Source organism: Lampetra fluviatilis, chromosome 14 (genome assembly GCF_964198595.1).
Source record: "Lampetra fluviatilis chromosome 14, kcLamFluv1.1, whole genome shotgun sequence".
Classification (NCBI taxonomy): Eukaryota; Metazoa; Chordata; class Hyperoartia; order Petromyzontiformes; family Petromyzontidae; genus Lampetra; species Lampetra fluviatilis.
The window spans coordinates 4,161,767-4,180,239 of NC_136288.1; the positions used below are offsets into that span (position 1 = coordinate 4,161,767).

Genomic DNA, 18,473 nt, shown 5'->3' on the forward strand with positions numbered 1-18,473 from the left:
AACATCAGCAGTTTCTGAAGAAGTCTATTGTGGTCCTCTCGTCTTATGTCACCATGAAAATAAATGTTAACAGATGCTACCTGACTGAAAGGCAAACGTGGTAGAGGGATAGACAATTGTATACTGTCTCCATCTTCATCAGGACCCATTAGTCAGCAATGTTTGCCGCTGTAAAGTCTGCCTCTGGGATCACACTGTGGGGCCCATTCTGATTGGTGAGCGCCAACAAAATCACATCTGTAAATGACGAGAAGCACCGCCGATGGCTCAAATACAGGCCTACAGATGTGTCTTGCTGCACAAATCAGTCCTTTGATCATCACCGTGCAGTTATGACACGTGACCTTATCGTGGCAGCAACAAGGGCCAGCAGCGTTGTGATGGCTTGGAGCTAACCACATGGCAGTGTGAGATCAGAGCCAGTACCACCGAGATCCTGGCTTAGAATCCCAAGATCCCAAGAGGGATAAACCCAATTTTTAAAAGTCTGTAATTAGTTTACACCCTTTGTATAACTGGGTGATAGCCTTTTGATATTTTATTTTAAGGCAGAAATTAACATTTTTAAATTTGGGCCGTGATCAAACAAACAACAGCCACAGGGTCTTTAAAGTTAACGCGAAATAACAGTACTTACGTAAATTATACATTTTAGAGTCAGTGTCGTAACCCATTATGATTGAGTTTGCGGTGTTCTCGCAATTGTTTCTGGGTCTTTTTGTTAGGAAACATTCAAAAGCCGTATTTTTGTTTACCTGCAACCTACATTCTGTACTACCACATATGGACATCCAGCAGGTTGATGTCACAAACAGATCATGGCTATTGCTCTAAATGGCAATTCAGGAATCATCTTTAGGTGATCCCCCAACCTGGCTGAATAACCCCATACATCCCTTCTACATTGATCATTCATTAAAAAAAGAGTTATAATCAGAGACCACCTAGAATAGTTTGGAATCAATTTGGAATCGTTTGGAATAGATTTGTTGCTTTGCAGACAGAGTGTTTGGCATTTTTAGGTCAGAGCGTATCATATTTCATCAAGAACAGTACAGTATTTATTTTCTGCCACGCTCCAGGTACAATAACTCTGCGGAAGGTCATGTGCGATAAAGAGCACCAATGATAAAATCAAATTGTTCCAGTTACATTGCGACTAGTGGTAAAAATAAACCCCCATCAAAATCAAAGGTAAAATATTAAGTAATTAAAAAGTAGCAAGCAAAGGCAACTAACTGGAAATGAATTAACTCAACACATGAAACGGTTATACAATACAGGTTAACACACGTAACAAAAACGAGACTGAATGCAATATTGGGTCAATACCACAATACAAATGCTATACAAAGCCACATCAATAACTTTAGCTTTAAAGATATTTACACATATATCATTAATGTTAACACAATCTAGCCCAAACACTAGCTATACCACCACTTTAAACCATGACTATGACCTTGGCTTTAGACTTAATTCTAATCATAGGCTTAAAAAGAGCTCTAATGATTACATTATAGCATTAGCCATAGTCTTGATTCTAACATCAACTCTAGACCGAATCTCAGCTCTAACTATGGCCCCCAACCAGAAAACTAATAGAGTACTAACCATAACGATAACCCAAGGCCTAAAGTCACTTTAGCCCTCATTACAGCACTATCCACAATCCTCTCCAATGTACCATGGAGTTGTACGACATGATGTCAGGCATTCTAGATTTGAAGCTTTCGTGACTGCAAGGATTCATACTCTTAGGTTTGTTCGGTAAAGTCACGTAGGTAAAAAAATAATAATAAAATTAATAATAAACTGATATAAATAATAATAATATTTTATAATAAAATGATAGAAACAATAATATTATTTTATTTCTATTATTATTTCTATCATTTTATTATTATTTTATATTTTTACCTACGTGACTTTACCGAAAAAACCTAAGAGTATGATGTCAGGCAGCTCGCTCCACGTGTCGAAGATGCTCCCAGCACGTGGAGTGAGACGTCGGGACCATCATGCGAACAACAACAACGCGGTACAGCTCGAGAACACACTGAAGGGCTAGCAAGCACAACTGTGAAAACCTACGCAGCAATATCCGTATTCCTTGCCTGCACAGGAATCGTTTAGATTGAGAATTGACGCTCGTGCCGTACAAAATCACCAACGGTCACGGTAAAGAGAAAGAAAGGCACCGAACAGGCCATCATCGATCTGTGTCAAGATTTATTTAATTCGCAGCGTGACGCTTTTTCTCATTAAAACGCCTCCTGGCCGGGCAAAAAGGAGTGGAACATGCGTCACGGGGATAAGAGAGGCCGCAGAGCAATATTTGCGAGCTCTATGTCGCTCGAAATAACACACCACTCTTTCATTCATGCAATACGGCATAACAATAAAAGACTGCAAAAATGTTTGTTATCCTATTACAGTTCCACCTTACTCCCTAAAGGCGCTACCTTTTTTTGCCGCTGTTATGCTCCCGCATAACGTCTCCAATCATTTTTGTGTTGCGTTCTCCAAATCCATTTCTCATTATTTCCCTAATCAAAGGGTTACATTCATTTCATAAATCATTTTGTGATACAAATCCCAGGAATCAAACCATTATTTTTAGTTGGAGGAGGAGGATGTCCTAGATGCCAGTCACACTTTTTTTATTTTACCAAAGAGCCCAGTTCAGAGCGCGAGCGATAAAAAAAAGAGAGGGAGTCACAGTAGATGTCAGTCACATTCGAAGAAGTAATTTATGCCCTTTCCAGTATGAAATAAGAGAAAGCTCCTGGACCAGATGCTATAGCGGCGGGGATCACCAAACAAACAGAACATTTACTAAATGTTTACGAAGAAATGAAATTACCTCTATTGTGAGGACGCCCTCAATTAATTTTCTATCCAAAAAGGGAATCGACTTTGAATGATTCCAGACCCATGGGCCTCTTATTGCGCATAAATACATGGTTCACCAAGATTGTTGGGAACAGAATAATGGGAAATTTAGAAGTCACCCAACCGCATGAGGAAGCTGGGTTTCGGACCTGTTTTTTTTCTCTAACCCACATACAAATTACTACTCAGATTCTGGAACAGACTAATGGGACAACTAATTCAATTACCACTGCGTCAAGCCTTCGCACACTCTGAAAAGCAATTTGAAACAGTGAAAATTGATGGATTAATCCGAGCTTTCTCAAAAACAAAGCCTAAATAAAATATATTCATAAATAATTTTTAAAAACTTTTTTAATGGAACAGCTAAACTGAGATTGCATGAGGAAAATAACAGAAAACGTATTAGAACAGAGTTGGACAAGGGTATGCTGTTAATGCCAGTATTCACAGAGACATTAGAAGATGTCTGAAAATTGGATTAAGTTGAGAACATTTTACCCATCTCAGATTTACTGATGACAGCCACTGTAACAACTAATGGATAAGAACTACTGTACATGAACTGATGGAAGAATGCAATCATAAAAAAGCTGTACAGTTGAGCTCGGAAAAATATTAAGCAAACTAAAATCATGCGCTAAACAAATTAACGAGATCTGTTCAGAGGAATATAACTCGAAAACCCAGAGCAGGTAATGACATCGGACTTGGATCAACATTAGGATATTACAAGGTGGATAAGAGTGAGTTATTTTGGCAACACTGCACAGAATAATAGAAAAAAACTTACCAACATACTTAGAGAATGACATGTTTAAATAGTGTTGATTACTTTTGAAATAATGAGATAAGAAACCTGGACATTGGAAAATAAACTGTTACAAGAGCTAAAAAGTTTACAAAACAGCACGAGGAGGTGCATGCTTGGAACTCCACTGGGACAGAAAGAAGAAGACGTGGATTGGAGAACATCGCAAGTTAGAGGCATCATTTTAACTGTAAAGAAGAGTAAGGGGCCGTCCATAAATGACGTCACACACCTGGGGAGGGGGGGGGTCAGACATTTGTGACGATGTGTGACTAGAGGGGGGGGGGTTGAGAAATGTGACGTCACATCAAAATGCGCAACTTTAAATAAATATAGACAACCCGTTCTGCTTAATTAAATAGACTTTTTAATACATGTTTTCTCCTACAACATCAGAGTGCAGCGCCACCTTAAATACGCACTACAATGACAATAGTTTAAAGCGATTTGAAGCATGTTTTATTTGGGGGGGGGGGCAGAGCTTTGTGACGTCATATTTTAGGGGGGTCTGACTTTTTGTGACGTCACGTGACGAGGGGGGGGGGGTCAAAAATGGACGGCCCCGAAGCGGGCTTTGACGGGACATGTTCGTTCAAGGGATGATGGCCGGTAGTCGAGACGTTGCACAGTGTGGCAGACAATGGAGGGAACACGCCCAACATAATGGCAATTGCGGAGCAATGAAATCAGCTGAGCTGGAGCCACAAGGATTGTTACATCACAAGATCGTGAGAGAATGCAATGTGTATGCGTCATACTTACGACGAATAAAAAGGCATATGAGCTGCAATACTGATATAATTATCAAAATTTGAAAATAATACGACTACGTGTATTCAACATCCACTTACATTGGCGCGCACACACGTTAGTATTTCCCCTAAGAAAAAAGATCTTGTGGCTGTGAGAATCGAACCATGAACCCTGTACCAACCCTGAATAGCATGAGCAGTGACCGCTAGGCTACTAGCAACCCAACGTATCGATTAGCACGGTTGGCTATGTACGATGCGAAAGAAGTGCAACATACATACGTACAAAACAAGAGTTGCATCATAAATCAAATAACAGTGCTAACTGTACACTCTTCATGCATAAAGAAGAGAGAAATTACTGATAAAAAGATCATTTAAAAGACAAGCTACCTCGGTGACTCCACAGCCAAAGCGTCAGCTCATTTAAAATTCATTTTAAAAAACTATTTTTGCGGCTTTTTTTTCTCTCCCCATGGTAGCGTGGATTATTTTCCGGGTCCTCCAGTTTATCCTCCACATTTAAAATAAGCATTTAGATTATTTGGTGGCTGTGAATTTCGACGTGTGCTGATATAAGCCACTTCCATGAGCTGTCATGTGTGGCCAGTGAAAAAGAGCAAAAAGCCCAGAGGGCTGTATCCGATGGTAAAACAAATTCCTGCGGAAGGAGCTGGTAGGAACGTTGGGTTGCTCGGTCAATGGCCAGGGTCAACGGCGGCGTGTTGTATTCCGCAAATATGCCCGACTGTGAGGGCGGGCACAAGCCGGCGTGAGTAGGTTAAACGTTGAGTTTTATAAGGGCACCACGGGGTGACCAGCCCCTCCTCACCCAGCCCCACCCCCACACTCCCCACCCAGCTCCTCCCCACCCTCCCCTCTCCTCCCAGCCCCACCCCTCCCATTTTTGGATGCACGACGGACGGACACAATAATCCCCTGTGGGCTGGTGGGACCAGGTGGTTCCTACCAGTATAAACAATTGGTTATGAATATGAAAACAACAGAATAGGTTAGAGTATAGGTATTGCATAACATAGTAAAGGTCAAGCTCAAACATCGCAATAAAATACTCATAAGCATATTAACAGACAAGCAATAATATACTCACAGAATATAGCAGAAAATATGCTATGGTAATTTTACAGATCTTTGTTGGTTTGCAGTGCAGGATGTGTGTGTGTGAGCCGTATACGTGGGGGAACCGGAGCGGTGGGGTAGCGGTTAGCGCGCTGTGCTACGAGTTCGATTCCTGCTCACGGCCAACATCGGTGACAATTATCTGAACAGGTTATGGGCCTCCCCAAAGGTCGACTCAGTCTCAAATGAGTACCTGATGCAGTGTCTAAACATCGCCAGTGTTGGCCACCCAGCCCCTCGTGTGCCGTGCCGGTCTTCAGAATGGTGCTCGCTTAGAGTACTTGCCCCAACAATCTGTTAAGGTTATTACGGGGGATCTATGTCTATGTGGGAGAGTATGTGTGCACGTGCTCAAAGCACCGGTGTTTTTGTAAGCAAAATGAACTGTGAATAATTTACGTGGAAAATTTGAAAAAAAACTTTACTATGTTAGGCCACAATCAAGAAAGTATGACCTCACGTTCAGTGCCCTTTATTGCTTCACATAAATTTGCAATGACACAAAACCGTGAGTCGTTAGCACGATTAGAGACGCTCACATTACATGGGCCAAGGCTGTCTGCAACATGCGGCAACACAACATGAACTGTGGACGCCAAATTGAAAAGGACTTCACTGAGAATGTAAAAGGCTCACTTTTTGTAACTGTGTTACCTGGTTTCCTACTACATACATCACCCACATTGCTTGCCACAATCCATGTCGGACATTTCAAAGGTACACATTAAGGAACAGACATAATCTGTTCTGTAACAGGAGCAAATTTGTAACCAGAATAATGAGAGGATACTGTGGAAATTTAACTCATTAGGACCCCCAATTGAGCGTGACAATGTTAACATTGCCAACGTACCCACAGGGGTGTGCGATTAACCAAGTGGGTCACGAAATTACAAAGCGTCATGGAGTTTCCGTGCTCTTATCACGAATGATGGAAATGAGTCGTAAGATGGGACCAAAGAAGATAATCAACCTTTACTGCCATGGAGCAGAGCCCATAAACTCTGCTCCAATTTGGCAGAGATTTTAGCAAGCATGCGCGCTTGTGTGTGTAAGTGCACATGGGATATTATAACAAAGGCTAGAAGTGTAGTGTTCAGTGTACTTGCCATCGAACCAGTTTGCAGAATCCACAGATCAATTGCAGCAGCCAACATGTAGTTTTCTCAGTAAATTACCATAACGCATGCTACACTGTAAGGTGAAAGTAAAGATCCTGTGACCTGTTTTTGCCAGAGTAAAGCCACTGTGTTGCCATACATAACCCAGATACATTTTCAAAATGACATGCAAATGGATGTACGTGTAAATCCGTTTTGTCAATCCACTGCTGGATGAGGGCCTCCCGATGCCATGTCAGTTATAGGGGCTTTGTTTCACCATACTTCAACATGCTGGTCAGTGCAGGTTGGTGTATCACAAACATTGTATGTGTGTACTCAATTAATGCCAAGAATACATCTCAACTGGGTGGGTTAAATGAAACAATGCATTACATTGTACTCTTTTCTTGGCATAAAGATATCATTTTATATATAAGTTTATCATTGAATGAGCTAAAAAGAGAACCCACATAATGATAAAAATATTTTTTTTTAAACTTTGCAATGGAAAACATTCCTCTCATATTGTGATTGGGTCACCTTGCATCAATATCTCATGGCCCCTCAAAGATTTTTCTCCCCAAGCTCACATCCATATCACATTATCGAGTCACACACGCACGCACACAAATATAAGACAAAGACCACCCCTATAGCCTAAAAGACTGTTGGGGCAAGTGCTGTTAGCAAGCGCCTATGAATGCCGGCACGACACACAAGGCCAATACCATGCCCAGCCGCCTTTGTTTCCTTTGTGGCGATGTTTACACACCGCACGGGGAATTCATTTGAGGCTGAGTCGACCTCGGGGAGGCCAAGTTCAGAAAATTGTCACTGGTGTTTGCCATGAGCGGGAATCGAACTCGGGTGACGAGGTTCCGCTCCCCATACACACGAATATACACGCACGCACACAAGGGAACTCTTAATAGCTCCGGCCTCCATCAGAGATTCGATTTGGAAAACAAAAGTGGTACATTATTTTTACCGAAAAAAGCACATGGCGGACAATGTGACTCGCCTAAAAAATTAATTTATTTTAGCTTTGCTGGCAGGCATGGTATACACAAAAGTGCGTATGCCAAAACAATCTATTTAAGAGAACAGCACATTTTTTTGAAATTGGCGTTTTCTGAGCGTTATCAAAATAATCTTCAGTTGGTCTAGAAGGCAAGCAGATTGCTTCATGAAGTGTAGGGGCATGTGGTGAATGGTTTTTTTAATGAATGACAACACGTGTCTGCCTAGAGAGGAAGTATTCGTGTCTGATTATAAATCGAGCACGTAACAAGCAGAATAACATGAGGATGGAAACAATGTTATATTTGAAATCGTGATTTTACAATCATGTATGAGCACATTTGGAATGCATTGTGGGTAAGAGAACTCGGAAACAAAACCTAAATCAATGAACAGGATACAAGAATAAGTGGGGGGCGTAAAATTGATTTATTTTTTTGGTCAATTTATATTACGTGCTGGCGGACGTATTTATAGGTCTAAAAACTACAGCTTCAACATGCCAAACAGTTGAACATTTTATACACAACATCCAGTGCAGGAACCCGCTTAAACTTTTAACATTCGTATATTATTCACAGCTCCATCTGACTGTCCATCATACATTCCATGAATGTCGTGCATGTATGTATGTACATACACCATTTTTACACTGATAACAATATCTTATTTTATTTACATAATTACCACGTTTAGTTATTATTTTTAAACTATTGTGGTGTTTACGGCTGAGAGACAGGGTTGGTGGATCAAGCTGAGATCATGTTCACGGTTACCGATTAGTGGGGCAAAGTGCTTCTAAGAGGAAGTACAGCAAGTAGTCACATGTTCAGTCTTGCCTCGTTATTCACGAACTTGCTATCCGCAAATCGCATATGGAAGTCTACAAAACTGCATCGAGAGAGAAATAAAGTGATGTGATAAAGTGATGATATAAATTGATGAGATGAAGTTATGAGAGATGAGAGAGAAAGCGATGAGAGAAAAAGTGATGAGAGAGAGAATGATGATATTAAGTAATGAGATAAAGTGATGATAGAGAAAATGATGAGAGAAAGTGATGAGAGAGATAGAGAGAGATAACTTCTCTAAGCTTTCAAAGCATCTGCAGACATTGCGCGCACAATATTTGTAGGCCAATATTATCCACGAAATTTGCTATACACGAGCATCTCTGGAACGTATCCCTCATGCATAACGAGGCAATACTGTACTCGGTGTATACTTTGAGTCAAGTGTAAGAGTACAGATCTTCAGTGTTAAACTCTCACACGAGAGTAGGTTTTCTTCGGGCACTCTAGATTCCTCGCACGTGCAAAGATACTCAAAAGCTAATCGGTCAAACAACCCAAACTGGTCTTGTATAAAAGGGCAATCAGGCTCACTGAGGCTTTGCTGCAATAACAAATAATAATAATAATAACAATAATCGCAATGGTAAATCACAACGTATAAAAAAACGCAATTGTGCGAGCGAGTTTGGTGCGTGTTGAAGATCAGCGGGCAACAAGAAATGACTGCGTCGCATGCTTTGCCTCTCAGATGGCGGAGCCCTGCCCACGCTGCAATAAAGGCACGAGAAGAGGGCATGGGAAGAGGGCACGGGAAGAGGGCACATGAAACAGGCCGGAGGATCAAAGCACAAATGTCAGCTGATCACAGAGGGTGTCAAGTGCTCAGGACCGGCGCTGCAGACCACGGCAGCTGGGTAATTCGGGCCAAGGTCTCCTATTTACTTACTGCGAAAGCTCTTAAGAGAATCATTATTTATTCATTGAATGAACGACCGCACAAGTTTATGTTTCCTTCGGTGTTATTTAAGTCAATGGAGACTGAATCTGTAGGCGGAGAGAGGTCGGGTAGCCCAGTGGTCCATGTGCTCATCACCAAGCCAGATTGTGCAGAGTACATGGTTACAGCCTCCATTAGGGATTCGTTTTGGAAAACTAAAGTGGAACATGATTTAGAGCGGCAAAGAAATGTATCTAATACTAAACACGGATGTTAAAGACCCCGTGTCAATTTACATTATTCAATTGAGTCGGGATGGATTGGGACCCAGTGAAGGGATGGAAGGTTTGGTTTGATGTGGTCTACAGGAGGGCTGAGGTGATTCACAAGTGTGGCATCGTAGTGTTCAACAAAAGGATTGTTGTCCACAAAACCAGAAACAAGAGACAGACTACAGGAGCAGAGAAGGAGACAGATGTCTGGTCAGGGATTAAGAGGTTTTGGGACATGGAACTAGGAGGCCTTTAGACAACGAAGGAGACATTTGTGAGGTGGTGGTCACTAAATGAACGGGTGAAATGGTGGTGTGAGCGAGGGACTTGGCGTTGGAGATGACAAGGTTGGAGAGCATGACCATGGGAAGGAAGGTTAGATGAGATTAGCTGGTCGTCGGATGAGATGGAACTAGATTGATGAAAGGCATTGACATTGATGTCACCAGTAATGAAGAGGGGAGACCTAATGTCGAGGTAAGATCATAAAAGTCGTACATGGTTTGGCTTTGATGGACAGTAGATGACAAGAGTTTGACGTTTGAGGTAGGGATTATAAGAAATGCTCAAAAGAGGTGAAATTTGAGGATCTAATGACACAAATCTCACAAGTCAGGTTTAGAGATGACAACAATCATACCACCCCTGCCATGTGCATGCACACTCGTGTCGAGTCGATAACCAGTAGAGTGATTAAAGTTTAGAGGGGGGTGTGAGACAAGAGGATGTTATTAATACCTTCCTACAGAAGATACATTTATTTAGAAGCAGGATGAAGCTCGAGGATATGAATCACATGTTGGAGGTGGGCCAACCAAGCCTGACAAATTACATCATCTTGGTGGAGCTAAATGAAATAACGGCATAGGCAGAGCTATCCCCTTTGATCGAATGAATGTGAATCACACCCCAGGGACATTTTGCAAGCGAGATATGACATAACTATGTGGAGAAAAAATTGGGAGGTACAAATTCAGCACTGAACAAAGGCAATCCATTAGAAGCGACACTGATTCTGAAAGAGTTTTGCTCAGAACCCACTTGAAGACATTACAACATGGGTATATTTTGTGGCGAGCGATAGCGTACATTTTGAAATAAAACCTAGTTTTGAATGCCAATGTAGCTGTACCATGTGGTTCTAAGATAGGCACGCACGCTTCAACAGCACATATCTATTATTTAAGCGCCTAATCTGTATATTTGTCCAGAGAACTGTTCATTGACCGCTCCCTTCATTTCAATGAATAAGGTGGCATTTGAAAGAATACAAGTCATTTAGGAAACAACGTTGAAATTATGAAATTAAATTCAACTTAGACACGATCGTTCAGCTTTTTGGGCCATCTATGCTGCTTATCTATTCTAGAACATGAAGCGAGTTACTATTCAAAATTACATATCGGATAGGCGTTTGGCGTTGGGGGATGTATGTGTACAGGTGGAGCTCACGGTGAGTCGTGGGTGATGAGATACCCACTGCAGTAGCTGCGTGATATCTTTTAAATACATGAGTAAGCTGCATTACAAGGATGGCGTGAAATTCATGGAATTGTAAATGAAGCTGAAAATAAACATGTAAAGCTAGCCGTGAACTGGAAAAATGAAACCATTTACATACAGCACATGCTACCACACATTGAAAAGTAAAATAAGCAAATGTAATTGTAATTTAAATTTAAAAAGTAATTGTCCTGCTGTCCACGTTGGCGGAGACTACCAACATTCACAAAAAAACATCACGTGGGTTTCTCTAAATATTCTGCGATACAGAATAACCAGTTCCGATCAAAATATTCACACGTTCAGAATCTAACACAAACCATCACACGTTGTGGCATATGAACTGAGCTCATGCGAACGGCTGAAAGTGCACCTGCCACCTCGGTATCATCATCGACAAATAAATCTGAAACCTCAATGCCTCTACACACCAGCCAGCATGCGTAATGGCAATCAGAAGTCATTCTCTGAAACTCAGCCTAAATAAAGAGCCACCGACCTCAAAAATTGTGCTAACTTGCTAGATGTTTTTTTTTCATAAGTAGGCTTTGACATTTTTTTCTTTTAGATAAATAATGTGAAATGTGCACGAAATAAGGATGAGACGAATGAACGGTGCAGCAACATTTTTTTTTTAAACAGAAGCCATAACAAACCTCAACTCGGGGCCTCCAATCCCACTCAAACAAACACACGACCGACATCTACAACAACGACTTCAACAACAAACAAAAAAAACCCACACACAATCCACGAAATCATCGGTGAAGCGTTACCACGTACGTCTGGACCGTCCCATCGACGGTGGAATTCTCGACCTCGTCTCGGTGGTCGAGGGCTGGGCAGGAGACGCGCTGCTCCGCGCCCGCTGCATTCCGCTTCGCTCCCAGCACCCCCCACACCACCCCCCACTCTCCCTTCCTCGCAAGGCAGTGCCGAAGATTTATTTTATATTTTGTTTAAACATCCTCCCGCTCTCCTTGATTCGTCTTCTTCTACTTTCTTTCTTTCTCCGCTGCGTCCTGTCCCACCCATTCACCCATCCAGCCACGCCGCAAATGCCGATTTCCCTTCGGTGAGATTGGCGGTATCGAAACTCGCGCTGGCTGGCGTTTGTCCGCTCCTGCCTGCCGCTTGCTCCTGGAAATAGTTTAGATTTTTATTGCTGTACAAAAACATGCCTGTGTTTTCCTTTTTTTTTACACTCCGTCCCACTATAAAGCTCTCGCGCACTGTATGCGTGTGAAGTGGGCAGCTCCTCCTGCCTTCTATGACCTGCAGTGCATACAAATGATGGTGACTGCACGTGACGTGAGTCCTCCCTTATATATTTAATCCTAAAGGGAATGAGATTATGCTGCTGCATGACAGCTGCTTTGGCACATGTGCTTCACACACCGAGAACACAAAATGCAATGGTGAACTGTGACCCGTAACAGGACGTTACGTCACTCAATAAGCAATAAAATATACCGCACTCGTCATAATTTGTGTAAACATTTATTATCCATTTAAAGTGTGCTTTCAGATGTTTTGAGCAAATGTCCTCCTTTCACATAAATAAGAACACTTGAGCTAAACATTATCAACGTTCCAACACTGGCTATTTATTTTGGGCAATCGCTGCTCTTGAGAACAACGTAAGAATTGTAGAATGTTTTGTTCATAGATGTTTTTTGTTAATTGCGTTAGTTTCGCAACATCACTCTGCCTTCTGAATTGCCTTTGTGTTGCAGATTCAAAATTGGCAAAATGTGTAATTTGCGAGCGAAAGCTGGAATGTATCATAATCTGAAATCCATTTTTTTAAACTGCGCCACAAAAATTCCATTAAAAAAATATCGGATACATTCCTCATACAGCACCCATATCTCCTTTACAAAATGGCTATTTCCTCTCAATTGGCTCTCAATATATGCTAATAAAGGTTATTGAGCAAGAGGGGGGTCTCGTGTCACTAGGCTCTCTTAGAGCAGTAAATTGAATTAAATTATATTTCATTAAGCTCATCACTTGCCTGTAAGTAAAAGGAACGATGGGTTTAACACCCTGCGATTACTGCCACTCAGTATCACTTCATTTATAAAGCCACAGAAGAGAGTGTTTTGATTTTCAGACAACTTTTTTTGGAAACTCATAGAGGTGTCACTCGGTGGACCGATGACACTAACACAGAGTGATGAGCTGATTGGCCTTGCCGTCAACATGCTTGCAACTGGGTCAGGAATATGAAAGTTCTGTTGCCACAAACGTCCAACAGATTTGTTTTACGTGTCCTTTCTCTGAACCTGTGTGCTCTGTCTGTTACATATCTACACTTATAATTAGCATCAGCCATGATCAATCTACTGGTGGATGAAGGCATCCCCTGGTGACGTGAGCTTGATTCCTGGCGAAAGCTAACATCAGTAATGAGTGATATCGGAACTGGCCCAAGGCACCCCCTTCACCAACCCACAATGACCATCGTGGTGAAGTATGACCAGACAACCCCCATGGCGATATGGTGGAGTGGTCTTCACCCAGCAGTGGCTGACAAAGGGCTGTAAATGATTCGGCGACAAATATATTTACCATACGGTATATAGGCAGACACTGCAATTTTAAATTAATTTGGGCAATATAATGGCTTGTCTATTGTGTAAATAGACCCATACACAGTCCTGGTTGCAGAAGAGTAAAATAAATTGTCTCCCAGACTTAAAGAGTCCAGAATGCTCGCTATGCACTTGAATACACAAATGACTAACTCTTATTAGACAGACAAAGCAAATTAAACATTTATCACGCAATGGCCATTTTTGGCACAAAGATGATGCACTAAGTATCTCTCCCTTCATGCCCCAATTAATTCAATTACTTGTTTTACAGATAGCATCCCAACCCCCAAAATCTTGCGTGCCATTTGCAGCATCCCATGATACCGCCACGCCAAGAAAAAAAAGGTCATCTCCACGGTAACCGTTCATCCCACAAGATGAGCTCCAATGTGCCTGGCAGGCGGCTGTGTGATCGTGGCTGGACTGGGTGCCGGGGCAAGGGTCGAACTGAAACCCCAGCTATGAAGTGGCATGGACAGGGCCGTCCATAGAAGGGATGCGGGGCCCGAGGCCTGGGGCAAATCCCACTGTGTGGGCCTCCAGATGCCTTCAAACTCACCCGGAAGTATCACATCTGACACTGTGGCGTCATTTTTTAGGGCCTTCCCCCTGCCCGCCCCCCCCAAAGTGCGGGGCCCGGGGTGGTCACTCTGATTCGCCGTACCCTAGGGACGTCTTTGGGCACGGGCCATCTTGCCGTTTCGTTTGTAGCGGCAAGATGAAGACACGTGCGTGGGGAATGTGATGTGTACTCAATACTGTGTGGGGATACTGCCGCAGTGGAATGGTTTTACGCACAGGACTTGAAAACCCAGAGGGTCAGTGGTTCGATTCAATCTCCCTAGTGGCACAGCATAAGCCGGGTGCGACACAGCAAGTCGACTGGTAGGTTGTGTGTGGTGGGGTAAATTGTGGGTAATCCCACCTCTTGTAAGATGTCTTGTCAGTGTGGAAAAGTTGTACCCCGTTAGAGGATCTATCTGAGAGCTTCCTCGAATGGGAAGACCCTTCTGCTTGCCGCGGAATGAACATTTAATCGCGAGGTTGCACATTTAGCGTTTTTTTAATTGTATGCGAGGTATGTGATGTGAGGTATCAATTTATCGATTCAAATCTATTCTTATGCTCATGGTGCACACGCTTAACATTGTGCATGTAAGAATAAAGTATATCTATTATGCAAACCATGCAGAATGTATATAATAAGCTTATATTTCGGCACACGGAGGTAACACAACTGTACAAACGAGATAAAAGAAAAAAGTATATGAGGTTGTCAAGACGAGACATTAAAAATGTAGTTCACCACTTCAATCGTGACCCCGAATCATGCTAATTACTTGGGGGTGGGTGATTCGGTGCATGCCTACTGTATCCGTCTATTTGATTAAACATTAGGGTTGACTGCAGCGTGTGTATTTTAGCTCAGCGTTATGTTCCATGCTTTCAACTTGTTTAAGTAAAGGCTACTTACAAACCCACCTGCCCACTTTGCGACATACTTTCCGAACCTACCTACCAACCCCATCTTCCTCCCGACCCTCCTCCACCTTCCCACGAATTAACCTACCTACCAACCTTTTATATGATCTAAAAACATATAGATCCACATACCTATCTAACCTACTACCCTCCCACACTACTACCTAACTAGTAACAAACACTTTTAATTAAATAACATCAGACATATTCACCTATCTACCCTTCCGTCTGAATACATACCCTGTGTTATACCTACCCACTCACTCTTTTAATTACCTAGTAACCTAACTATTCACCTGCCCACCTTTATACCTACCTACATAAACTGCATTTATACCTACCCACATATCCCTCTAATAAGTATCTCAAAGCCTACTTCATCACCTACGGTGCGAAAGAAGTTCAACATACATACGCCCCTCTAATTATCGAATAATCAACCTATTCACCTACCAACCCTTCTCCCTACCGACTTACAAAACCCTCTATTATACCTCCCAAACCACCCCTCCAATTACTGTTCCCTAAAAACCTACTGACCCGTTTACCCACCTTTCTCCCCACCCTTCTACCTACCTGCCAACTTACCCAAACACACCTGAAAATGTTATAATAATATGAAATTCGCCCAGGAGCAACTTAAAATCATTGGCGCCATATAAGTTCACACCTGCCAAAGGCTTTTGGTGACAAATCAAATAAATGCCGGGTAGAGCAAGAACCAGGCAAGCAAACCCACCCAGGGGTCAGAAGGAAAATCAAGGGGAGGGTGTCTGTGTGGATTTACAAACTACACACGCGCTACCTCCTGGACACCCCTTGGCAACAGGAGAGCTCCTCTTCACCACAACTTGCTTGTTGAACGCGCACTCTCAGTACGTGCACTCATTCCCTGTGTGCCCAGCTGCTCCAGTGAACGTTCCGCACTTGCAGTGATGCCATCAGGAGGTGGAGAGGCAGCGTGGACCAGCACTTCGTGGTCTGTCCTCTTGTCTCATAATTACCCCTGATATTATCCCATAAAAAGGACACTGCGTAAGAACGCTGACCTATCCTTTAAATATTTTACAAGCAACGTGTATTCGCAGTATGTGCTTAGTTTAAGAACTGAATTTATAATGAAATAATATCAAATAAGGCAGTAGGAGTGCAGTGGTTTGTGCACTGTGCCATGAACCTGGTGCCCTCGGTTTGAATTCTGGGCATGCAATCATTGACGAGTGATATCCGACTTGGTCCTGGGCAACTCCTTCACCGACCCCTACGTGGTGAAGTCAAGTCAAGCAACCCCCTCGACTACCACTGCACAGGGAGGCGTTCATCTGGCAGTGGATCGACAAAGGGCAGTAAACTGTACAATTATGATAATAACAACGGCTATGTATCTGTATGTAAATTAGCATTGGGCAGTGCTTCTATCTGTTTGTGGCCCCAAATTAAGAGGTGGAAACTCTATTTTGCATTTGATTTCCCAACCAAGAGCTTCAATGCTCCACCAACTGACCACACTAATGCATTTGTTACTGCTGCCATTTGTAACCAGACAGCAACGATTAAATGCCATACATTTGAATATCTAATGTCAAGGTTTCAGCAATGCTGGTTTTGTGCTTTGACACGAGCGTTATTCACCAGAGCCTCCCAGCCACCTCAAAATGAGAATTTATAAATTGTAACCTCAAGAGAGAGGGATCGATCCCCACAAAGGAAATCGGAAAAGGCACAGGAGTGAGAAATTGTTGAGGCATGTTTGAGACAAGCTGCAAAATCATACAAGAAGACAAAGGAGCAGAGGGAGGGTAAGCCCTTTCGAATTGGATATTGGCACCATCACCAGTTTCAGCTGCCAGACAGCCACATGTAATTAAACACATCGCAGGACACCGCGAGGTGAATTGTCATTGCCGAACCTCTTCAAAGCCTCATCGACCATCAGGGTGAAAGGTGATTGTGAAGAAAATGCCCCACCTCCCCAATAAAATAAGCCTTTCTCAGTGGCTTTAAACTCAAGAGTGCTGTTTTTCCCGCCCAAACTACCCATCGGGAGAAGAGCGGGTCCTAATTTCCCGAAGCCCTGTGCCCCATTCTACACAACCGTTGCTTTGGTGCCGAGTGAGTCGTGCCAAATGGGTACTAAAAGAATGCTCATCCCACGATTACATGAATAAGCACACCCATTAACCTGAGATAGGTACTTTAACTTGACGGTGGGCATGCAATGAGTCACTGAGCCCTGTGGGCAGTCAGATCCAGTGATGGAGAGTAGTTTCCTAGAAAATAATTCTACAAATATGATAGCCTAGTCCGTGTAAGCTCAGGATTATATTTCGACGTGAATATCCTCACCCAAGTTTGTCTATAACCTTAAGCTTTCAAGCCACCCATCATGAATTTATCAACATCATAGCCATATTATTTTACCACTCCACCAACCTTATATTGAATGTTTATGCCAATGACAAAATCCAACATTACTCATTTCAAATTGGTCTCTTGTTTAGCTCAGCTGGAAAGCCAGAACAGCAGTCATTTATCTGGCCACTGAAGCAGTCTGCACGGATTCAGCAAGTTGAACATTGCAATGCTGTGCACGATCATTATCTCATTCTCAAAGAAAGCCACCTGCTGCAGGGTCACTTGACGTTGCAACTCTTACCCCCCGCCCCCCCCCACAATCTCACACTGATAACACCATGTAACACGATTTTTGTTCCTGGGTAGTAAGTGTTATTTTCTAATTGCTTATTCCTCAAAAATATAGAAAATGCCTATTATTCCCCACAAACTTTGCTTTTGTGACCGGGACTTTATGTGAAGGAATGACGCAAATGCACACTTTTCTAATTGAAAATAGGTCAATTTCAAAATATCACTGTTCTGGTCACAAAAGCAAAGTTTGTGGGGAATAATAGGCATTTTCTGTACTTTTGAGGCATAAGAAATTTGAAAATAACACTTACTATCCAGGAACAAAATGTTTTTGTTATACAGTGTATAATCCGTAAAGAGCATTCTAGATTTGAAGCTTTCGTGACTGCAAGGAATCATATTCTTAGGTTTTTTCGGTAAAGTCACGTAGGTAAAACATCAAAATTAATGAAAATAAAATAAAACAAAAATCACGACGTTTCGGAGGCAACACAAGTCTCCGTCATCAGGTGGGA

At 42.4% G+C, this 18,473-nt stretch overlaps 1 protein-coding gene across 3 annotated transcripts in view; it reads right to left on the reverse strand.

Annotated features, from left to right (window-relative positions):
* LOC144935825 (phosphatase and actin regulator 1-like) overlaps positions 1 to 18,473 on the reverse strand; it is a 102,710-nt gene that overhangs the window by 64,905 nt on the left and 19,332 nt on the right. Inside the window, exon 1 of one of the 3 annotated variants that reach the window (XM_078862614.1) lies at positions 12,011 to 12,111. The exons of the other annotated variants lie outside the window; for them this stretch is intronic. Within the exon in view, the coding sequence (XP_078718740.1) occupies positions 12,011 to 12,101 (91 nt within the window). The 5' untranslated portion in view covers positions 12,102 to 12,111. Of the gene's footprint in view, positions 1 to 12,010; positions 12,112 to 18,473 lie in introns of those variants that run through there. 3 annotated transcript variants of the gene reach the window in all.